General features: G+C 38.8%; 1 protein-coding gene and 1 long non-coding RNA gene across 2 annotated transcripts in view; one reads left to right on the top strand and one right to left on the bottom strand.

Annotated features, from left to right (window-relative positions):
* The first annotated feature begins 76 nt into the window (after nucleotides 1-76).
* On the top strand, nucleotides 77-7,513 carry LOC111340464 (neuronal acetylcholine receptor subunit alpha-7). Its single transcript, XM_088737982.1, has 6 exons — nucleotides 77-374; nucleotides 1,475-1,623; nucleotides 2,381-2,425; nucleotides 3,292-3,401; nucleotides 4,176-4,411; nucleotides 5,655-7,513. Exons 1-6 carry the CDS (start codon nucleotides 320-322, stop codon nucleotides 6,344-6,346), a joined length of 1,287 nt encoding a protein of 428 aa, XP_088594108.1. The 5' UTR covers nucleotides 77-319; the 3' UTR covers nucleotides 6,347-7,513.
* LOC148720530 (uncharacterized) overlaps nucleotides 6,498-10,511 on the bottom strand; it is a 4,095-nt gene continuing 81 nt past the window's right edge. The window contains exons 1-2 of the long non-coding RNA XR_015993022.1: nucleotides 8,108-10,511; nucleotides 6,498-7,516 (exon numbers count right to left, since the gene is read on the bottom strand). The exon at nucleotides 8,108-10,511 is cut by the window's right edge and continues 81 nt beyond it. This is a non-coding gene — a long non-coding RNA (uncharacterized LOC148720530). The remainder of the gene's footprint in view (nucleotides 7,517-8,107) is intronic.

The following is a 10,511-nucleotide window of genomic DNA, read 5'->3' as shown; positions in this document are numbered from 1 at the left end:
ATATCTTCTTGTTTTTTACTTCCTTAGAAACTGCTAAATATCTCAACAAAAATCCGGATATTGGTTTAAAAGCCCTTGGTGACCTCACATTGAAAACGTGACTCGACCCTATGTTGCAAACCGTCAGTGAAGGTTACAATGACGTCATCAGTGTGGATGTTTACATCTGTTATTTTGCAACAACTCTTTGATCGCACGTCTCTGAAACTCAAATCACTGGCACCTTCTCACCAAAATCCCTCAGAGAAACTCTACGCGATAATCCAGGTCGCAGCAAGGCAGACACCGTCTTAAAGATCATCAGGCAAATTTCGTGACGATGAATCATTACGTTGTATTTCTAACGTGCGCTGTATTTTCTTCATTCTTCACGGGTAAGTGACTGTGTTCATTCCACGTCTATCTTCAGGGCGAACTCGCCAGCAAATGTTAAAATGTTAAGAGATTTGAAATTTTACTTGTCGTACTACGATTTGAAAAATCGGCATTGCTTCTTCATTTCTTGTGATCAGAGATCAATTTGTTGGTATTTGCTCAGTTGCTCGCTCTCGGCAGAACTGCATGTAAATCAGTGAATTCTGATTTCTTACAATATGAGGAGTAATGTATGCTATAACCGTTTTTGTGTCTTAATTACCACTTTCCCTAAAAGAAATGCCCTATGAAGTGGGCCGCAACACGATATTTGAGATAGCAAGGACTCTGTTACGTTGTGATTGTTTCAGCCCAACACGTACGTTTGGGATATTTTAACTCGTCGCGTAATTTTCCTTCAAGCGGCGTTTTTTGAATGCTTGATTATCAAAAGAACTCTCGTGATCTTTCTCTGTCCCAAGTTCGTATCTTTGCTAACTTAATTGGTGAAGACTTGACTAAACTTTTAAATGTAATTGTGTAGACTTGAACCACTTGCAGGGTTATAGCATTAAAATAGGCATAATTTTATTGACTTAATTAACCACATAGTCGGCAAATCGTGCAATTAGGCAATAAGAAAGTAGCTGGATAGTTTTCGGTAACAAATAAAGGAAGAAAGGTCCCTTTGAGTCATGCGACCATGAAACTTCATTGATGGCGGGGCGCGTTTAGTTCCTTTCGTGCTCATAATTTCAACGTCACCCGGTGAGAATAAGATTCAACCAAATTATTCCAAATGTTTTGTTACAAACCATTGTTTTCAAAACAATTATTTACCGCTCAGAAATGGGGTGAATAATTATTATAGCGTTTGTTACAGCAGGCCTGTAATGGTTTTCATTCAATTTCGATCTAAGCTTTGATCCTGTCCACAGGAAGACCTGGATCAAAACAAATATTATGGTAAAGTTTTCGATTCGAAGGGAAGCCCCTGTGGGTGAAAACAACTGAATGATATTGTCTTCAACGCGGATTAAAGCGGCGAATAATATATAGAGCGGCGTTACTTCCCGAGTTTTAGAGAGGGTAAGTAACTGTCTGCCTGTTTGGCTTTTAGTATCCTTAGGGACCACAAACAGTTCCTGGGAACATCACATTCGGGAAGATCTGCTCGAGAATTATGACCGCAAAGTCCGTCCCGTTTTGAGAGGTAAAAGAGTGGTGGAGGTGTCGTTCGCCTTGAGAGTCAGCAGATTAGTTAAAGTGGTAAGAGATGATCCTGGTTCATCATCATCATCATCATCATCATCATTGTTACGTTTGCAAACGAATGTGAAGCCAGAAATCTTGGATGCAATAGTTTTCGTGGAAAACTAGTGTAATATCTAATAATTATTCATTACACGACTCGGGTAGTCAGAGGGCCAATAACTAAAATCAACCAATCAAAATGCTCTATTGCCGGTCAATATTCTCTCAGTATTGGACCGGGAACTGTCCCGAATGGTCCCGAATGATACCGCACTTGTGTCCCTTTGAACTTCAGTCGTGTAATAAATCTCTTATTAACCAAGCTTGCTCGGGACCGTACTGGAAGAATATCGGCCCTCGGTCTTTTTTGTACGAACCTCGCTGCGCTCGGTCCGTACTGTCAAGACCCCGGGCCGATATTCTCCCAGTACGGCCCTCGCGCTTGGTTAATAAGATATATGTACTTATTTGACTGGGAGTTACAGCTGGAAGGATAAATATTTTTTCTCCAGGTCATGACACGCGACCCCTACTGCAGAGCAGCATTTTCCCTTTAAGCCAGAACAAGTTTCTAAAGCATTGGCAAGCAAGAATAGTTTTTGTTTTCTTCTTCGAACATTTTGGGAGTATATTGGCGTCTCCACACGTTTGTCATCACCTCGGGATCATCGAAGTTATCACTAAAAATCTTTAAAGGAGAAACTCGTGCGAGTTATACTCTTACAGCAAGATTAATAAACAAAATCAATCTTGCGTTGTCGTTATTCTACAGGATAATAAAGAACAGCTCGTAGTTTTGGACACTTGGGTTATTCAGGTAACTAATTAACTGTATTCATTCAACCTTTAAGTTGGATTCTTCTTAGCTGTTTTTATGCGAGAAGGGCTGCGGCTGATTTTACATACAGCCTCATCGTCAGGTGCTTTCCACTCGGTCAAACTTGGATCTTATTATGAGCCGTGACGTCATCGAGAGAAATTCCCTGTGGTCACAACCCTTAGATGAATTTCTTACTTACATCTTCCCAACACCTCTCGCAGATGCAGCTACAGTGAGTTTTTATGAAAACTTTTACAGTTTCAAAACCATGCACCCTTTACTATATGCAATGCTCTTTGACAGTTAGATTATGACATCAACGTTTTTTAAAGCATTAGTTGGTAAAGAGAAGGCTTGTCCGTTCATTCTTTTTTGGGGGGAGGGGGGGGGGGCGGCTGCGGGAGGAGGGATTCGCCAAGTTTATGTTTTCATAAGCAAAATAAGAAAACTGATCCTAGATGAGATTGTAATTAATAACAGCAATTGCTGTCATCTTTGTAGTCAATAGGAATGTTCTAGCTTTCTAAACTTTAAATTTTAATCATTTTCGTGTAAAGATATAATTTTTATATGTGTATTTTGATTATAGTGTCCCCAATTAGTCTTCTTAGGCTAAATATATTGACACTTAAATAAAGGTCTTACTTACTTACGTAATCAAGGAAGTTTGGAGTAAACAAGTAATGACTTACTCAGTGTGCCCTATTTGGCTTTCCTGAAAATATTGAAGGTTGGCATTTACCTGAATAACAGAAGGCTGACAGACGCACATAGTCATGTTTTGCGGGACTTTGCGATTGATTTACTCGTATTAAAATTTTTCAATATTTTGCAAATTTTGAAACATTTCTTGTCATTTGCAGGAATGGAAAAACGAATTTCTTACGTGGAATTCGAGTGATTATGGAGATGTGGATCGGGTGCACTTCGCTCCCGATGAAATCTGGGTTCCGGATATAGCCTTGTTCAACAAGTAAGATTTATTGAGGGAAAATATTCGCTTTTTTTTCAGCTGTGTTTGATGACGAGAGTTTGCACGCAAATGACGCACCTCTGTGAGGGATTCGTGTTCAGGAAATTTTCTTTTGGTGCAGATCCCTACCATCATCTTCATTGATTTTGACACAAAGTAATAAATGAGTTTCTTGAACGATTTGAATCTTAATCCTGGCTTCTTCTTCTTCTTCTGATATCACCCTGCTGGCTCCACGACAAAATGCGGCCGATTTTCTTGAGAGTGCTGAACATTCCAGCAAATCTTGCAAGTCGCCTCATCGATTTTGAAAAGACTTGTGTGTGAAGATAACTTCCGGAAGTATTTTGTGTTTGATTTCTCCTCGGGATATCGAAAGACATCGTCCAGCAAAAAAGTGAGATATTGAGAATCTACGAATTGATCATCCGTGGTTTTTTCCTTGTTTTAAATACTTATTCTTTTAGCTCAAGGGAGTGTAAAATAGCCGGGCATGATTCACAATACAAATGAAAAATTTGGGAGTTACAGACCATATTACCCTTTTGGCCCGCAAGAGCGACAAGAAGTTAATTTCTCCATGAAATATCACCCCTGATTAAAATCCATAAGTTGACGAGAATTAAAGAAATGATCACCAAATAAATAAGCTCTTGATTGTTAAACAAATTCTCTTTGTCAGCACCTTCGGAAATGTATAGAGAATAGTATGGAGAATATGCCTACTGATGTTACGTTGTAAAGGTGTTAACATTGTCTTTCGTTTGTCTTCAGTGGCGATGATGAAATCAACTTGGCCGGCGGAATTAGTAAGTTCGTCACTGATGTTGGTGTGGACAGCAAAGGGAGATGTGTTTGGAGCGGACCAGCTACTTTTAAAGTGAACTGTGAGATGGAGATTGATGACTGGCCATTTGACCAACAAATGTGTCAACTGGCTTTTGGTTCGTACACGTATGGAAAGAACTTGTTGAAGATAAGGCTCTTCAAAGACAATAAACAATTTTCAAGTAAGTAGTACCTCTTTTTCCTCTGGTGCTGGCTGGTGTAGCTTATGGGTGAGGGAACAGATTATCTCTTTTACAAATGTATAAATCCCCCTCTCTGATAAACTCTCCCCTCCCTAATGAACCTCCTTAATGGGGAGCAGGGATGGCGCAGTGGTGAGAGCACTCGCCTCCCACCACTGTGGCCCGGGTTCGATTCCCGGACCTGGCGTCTCATGTGGGTTGAGTTTGTTGTTGGTTCTCAGTCCTTGCTCCGAGGGTTTTTCTCCGGGTCCTCCGGTTTTCCTCCCTCCGCAAAAACCAACATTCCAAATTCCAACTCGATCTGGAACAGTGGACAAGAATAGCCACCCAGTGGATGTCCATTGTTAAATCATTATTTATTTATTTATTTATTTATTTATTTTATTTATTATTACCTCTTTTATTAGCGAACCCCTTCTCTAAAAGCACCCTCTCAAATAAGCCCGCCCCTGTATACGCTCCTTTCTCTAATGAACCCCTTCTCAAATAAGCCCCTCTCTGTAGTAAGCCCCTTTCTCTAAAAGCCTCCTCTCTAATAAGTCCCCTCTGTAGTAGGCCCCTTTCTTCAAGAAGCCCTTTCTGAAATAAGCCCCCCCCCTCTATAATAAACCACTTTCTCTAAAAGCCTATTCTAAAGTAAGGCCCTCTCTGTAATAAGCCCCTTTCTCTAATAAGCCTCTAGTCAAATAAGTCGATCCCCCTCTGTAGTAAGCCCTTTCTCTAAAAGTCTCTTCTTAAATAAGCCCCCCTCTTTGGTGCGCCTCTTTCTCTAAAAGCCTAAAAAAAGGCCCTTTCTGTAATAAGTCCTTTCTCCAATAAGCTTCTTCTCAAAATAAGCCACCTTCTGTAGTAAGTCCCTTTCTCTAAAAGTCTCTTCTTAAATAAGCCCCCCTCTTTGCTGCGCCCCTTTCTCTAAAAGCCTAAAATAAGGCCCTTTCTGTAATAAGCCCTTTCTCCAATAAGCTTCTTCTCAAAATAAGCCACCTTCTGTAGTAAGTCCCTTTCTCTAAAAGTCTCTTCCTAAATATTGACGTGATTTTAGTTTATCCATCATCATTTTTAATACCATGCCCTATGCCATTTTCTGATTAACCCTTATTATGTCTTACATGAATATGCAGTGCTCATTTCCCTGCCGCTGACCTATCAGTGATCAGTAGTCCTCTCTCCTTTAACTATCCCCTTCAGTCACTCTAGACTGATAATTTTTTTCATTTTCCAGCTCGCTTTGTAAGGAACGGAGACTGGGACATAACAAATATCACACCAAGCTTAAACGAAACTGATCACGGTAACTGTTGTCCATTTAACTTCAGCGAAGTGGTGTACACTTTGAAGATGGAACGCAAATATCTCTACTACATGTTCTACGTGTTCATTCCCTCAGTATTACTCACGATCCTTGCGCTCAGCAGCTTCCTGATCCACGTCGAGAGCGGTGAACGCATCGGCTTCGTCACAACTATTTTGTTGGCCATGACTGTGTTTCTGCTCGTCATCCCTTCTTTCCTTCCGGTGACTTCGGATGGCCTCCCAGTCCTGGGAGTAAACCTCCAAGCCACCATGATCTTAATAGCTGTGATCCTTTTCGCAAACATCTTTGTCCTGAGAGTTTACTTCAAGGAAGGAACGCCGCCTTTATGGGTCGAAAAATTCTGCAACTTTCTCAGCTTTAAAAAGAGTCGAGGAGCCACCTCACGACCAAGTAGTGTTTATCCATCAGCCGCGAGGTCCTTAGCAACGGTGGCTGGTGTCGAGTTGAATAACTTCAGTAGAGGAAGCTCGCCATTGGTTAAAGCGTCAATAGTCCCAGAATTCACATGGCGGCGGGTGTCGATGAAATTGGATCACGTGTTTTTTGTAGTCTTCATTATTATTTCGTCAATTACGTACGCTGTAACATTCACAACTTAAAGAGTCATTATCCTCGCGTTTTATTTAACAAAGAGATTTTGCTTAACCGTGTGTCTGGGCTGAAAGGGATTCACACGATTTTTGGGCTGTAGAGTACAGATGGGGGCTTATTGAAAATTGACCGCCCATAAACAGCCAAAGGGGGGGGGGGGTAAATCATAAGAGTCTTATGGGAGGATGAGATAGTTTTATCGTGACACAATCAAAATCCTTCGTTCTCCAAGGGCGGTAAATAATGACCATTCCGTTAATTCGAGGATGACATAAAAATGTCATGAGAGCAGAAAAGTGGCACACGACCACTCGCAGAAATGTAGAATGTATAAAATAAACTGATAGATTTTTTAGGCAACTACCAATAAAAACCCGCGTAGTATGCAGTTTCGTCTCAAACCTGTGGTAGAGTATGGACAAAGACCAATCACAAATCGCGTTATTTTTAGTCAGGGTTATAACTTTGATAAATCATCTGCAACGACCAAATTACGAATCGCATAATATTTAGTTCATTCTAAAAACCTTCCCAAGTCTTCTGCTTATTTTTCTATAAGATGATATGCAGACGACACATCTTTAACAGCTTCTGGAAATGATCTTGTCAATTTATTCTGTGAAATTAACAATCATTTGCTAGCTGTCTACGAATGGTTATACAGTAATAGGTTGACCATAAATTTGACAAAACTAAGTATCTTATCTTTATGCCCCGTCAAGAGGAAAATTACAATTGTACCCACCATTAAGTGTAGCGAATGTTCATTTAGAGAAGTCTTCTTGTGTCAAATGCCTTGGTGTGTATATCGATCGTTATCTTATTTGGCGTGATCATATTGACTGCATATGTGGCAAAATTAGATAAATATTTAAATATAATGGTTAAGTTAAAACTTCATGTCTCAGAAGCAACAATTATTAGTTTGTCTTATTCTCTTATATATCCTTACCTTACTTATGCTTGTACACTATGGGGAAATAATTATAATACTCCAATGTCTCAAATCATAAAATTACAAGACAAAGCAGTTCGTATTATAAATGATGTTTCTTTAATGGAATCAATCACTCCACACTACTTATCTCTAAGCTTTTAGAAATTTCCTGATATTTTTTAACTGAACACGTGTATGCTTTTTCATGATTATTTACACAATGAAAAGTTTCCTAATATACCTGTTTCATTTATGAGAACGATCCTTCGCAGTAAAGCACTATTTGAGCAATAGTGGAAATCAGACCTGAAAAAAATTTCAGGCCTGTACGGGATTCGAACCACTGACCTCTGCGATACTAGTGCAGCGCTCTACCAATTGAGCTAACAAGCCAACTGGGAGCAGGCCATCAAATTAATTCGATATAAACCCGTAGATGATAAATCAAACAACAACAAACATATGAAACATATGTGTGAACTGCAGTTATGAGACGTATATGAGAACGATCCTTCGCAGTAAAGCACTATTTGAGCAATAGTGGAAATCAGACCTGAAAAAAATTTCAGGCCTGTACGGGATTCGAACCACTGACCTCTGCGATACTAGTGCAGCGCTCTACCAATTGAGCTAACAAGCCAACTGGGAGCAGGCCATCAAATTAATTCGATATAAACCCGTAGATGATAAATCAAACAACAACAAACATATGAAACATATGTGTGAACTGCGGTTATGAGACGTATATGAGAACGATCCTTCGCAGTAAAGCACTATTTGAGCAATAGTGGAAATCAGACCTGAAAAAAATTTCAGGCCTGTACGGGATTACCTGTTTCACTAGTAACTGAGCTACATAGCTACAATACCCGCAGTGCATCATCTAATCAAGTAGTCATACCCTCATTTCGAACTAATCCCACGAGATTCTGCCCGAGAGTTATTGAAAGATTCTTTTAAAATAGCATTCCGCAATTAATTTAAGACTAACCATCTAAAAAGATGTTTAGAAAAGCACTTTTATGCTGGTATCTTGCTCAATACTAATGAAACATCATCTCTTTGACAATCTACTAATCTATTTTATAAATTCTCCTTTACTTTTTAAATTACAAATTTCTTTTTTTTGTTATACTGGCGTAATTCAAGGGGCACAATATTAGTGTGATCTAGACGCGCCCTCCTCCTCTCTTCCTATGTACCATGTGACTTAATCTAATTTGTGTAATTCTGTATTGTTTCCTTGAAAAATTTATATCTTTTACTTTATTTTTCACCTTGTATCTATTTCTGCTAAGGTTTGTAGAAATAAATATATAAATATATATATAAAAAAAAATTGAAAGCTTAACCGCAGCTCAATCTGTTCATGGTTCATTGCATAAACACACAAACTGCTAGAATGAAATACTATCACACTACTTTTCTTTTCTCTACCACAAACACCGTGAGATTCCAGAAGATGGTTGCTCAGTTTATAATCTCTTGCTCATTCCTGATGGCTTTAGCATGACGCTGGCATTGAAGTAAAGCAAGGGCAAATTTGGACGAAACGATCCTGTCGAAAGAATCACCTGTAATAGAAACGCTACATGCTCCTTCTTAGGGTGATACAAACTAATGTAAAAAATAAAAGTGTTTTTTAACCCCGAGTAAAGCTGCCTTGAATAACTTTTCACTTCCCTTTTTTTAGTCTGCAGCTCGAAATCACTGACCATTTTTTTCTTTCATTCCGGCTTCCTCCCATGTTAGGATCCTGGCATGACTTGGATGTACAACATGAATGAACGCATGAATGAATGAATGAATGAATGAATTCCTTATTTATATTGCGCCCTTTCTATACAATATTCAAAGGCGCAGTACCCCCCATCAATTTGATAGACACTACACAAAGATAGACCTCAACACCGGGCACTACGTGCCCTACTCTTTTCGAACAGTGTGTGGGTTCTTTAACGTCCCACAAATTTTTTTCACATACAAGGGCTTGTGAGACGGGACCTCCCTTTATCGTCCCTATCCGAGAAGACTAGAAAGTCTAACCATTTGCAGATATTATTATTACAAAGGTAGCACTTTCTTCTCAGTTATTTAAAGACCCTGAGTGTTGGTCCGGCCGGATTTGAACTCACGACCTCCCGCACAACAGTCCGGCGCTCTACCAATTGAGCTAACCGGGAGGCGGTTAGCTCAATTGGTAGAGCATCGGGTAATTATTTTAAATTATATTTTTCTAATCTATTATTTATGAATTATATAACCAATGACCTGTGGTTATTCCTTCAAATCAAATTCACCTGTAATTTTTTTTTTTTTTTTTTTTAAGTGTTTTAGTACCTATGGCAACCGGAAGATATGCTTCTTATTTTTTAACAGAAAAAAACAAAGTTCTTGATAATGATGCCATTTCCTTCACTTAATTTTTTCGAGCGTTAAGCATGCCTTCTATGAGTAGGTGAATCGTAAAAACCTCTTTTCTCAGGTATTATATCGGTGGCGGTCGTTTCAAATGACAGTGATATGAATAGATAATCAGTACTCGCTTTTTCATTAGCATAACTTGCAACTGAACAGACAGAGCCTAACACAAGCTGAATCCTGCGACGAAAAGAAATCATTTTTAACCCGCAATTATCAGAAAATTTTGGACGCCCCTCTCCAAATCAAGTTCACCCGGAAAAGATTTCGTTAATCAAAGCAAGCTTTACCTATCTGAGTTTAATCAAGAGAATCTTCTCATTGTTTTATCGAATATACTTCATAGATTGCAGCGAACAGATCTGATAATTGACTGTTATGGAAACCATATCAATTAAATAATACTTCCAGTGGATATTGATTTCGAAGGAAAATTACTTCAGAAACTTTAATTTCGTTTTCGGGGATATAACATATTGATTACTACGCTCTTAAATGATTTTTGTTTCAATTTATAGTGTTTTCACGTTCTAACGGTTTCCTGTAGGCATGGCGACAAAAATTCTTAAAATCATTTTCTTTTCTTACAAAGTAAATAAAAAAGTACACCTTTCAAATTCAAATTACTATTTGGTAACTGCAATTATTTTGCTGTCACTTCATGGGAGCCTGACAAACAAAAGCGGAACATTTAATTTTCCTATGTAAATAAAAGTCTTTTCTCTCTCCAAAATACAAACATGAAATTTGTGATTTGTTAGGTTTTGCTTTGGTTATCAAGTTAATGACCCTCTTGAGCGATCTGGGTGAGAACA

Source organism: Stylophora pistillata, chromosome 11 (genome assembly GCF_964205215.1).
Source record: "Stylophora pistillata chromosome 11, jaStyPist1.2, whole genome shotgun sequence".
NCBI classification, from domain to species: domain Eukaryota; kingdom Metazoa; phylum Cnidaria; class Anthozoa; order Scleractinia; family Pocilloporidae; genus Stylophora; species Stylophora pistillata.
Note: the sequence above shows the minus strand (reverse complement) of the source record. Positions and strands in the feature narration are given on the sequence as shown.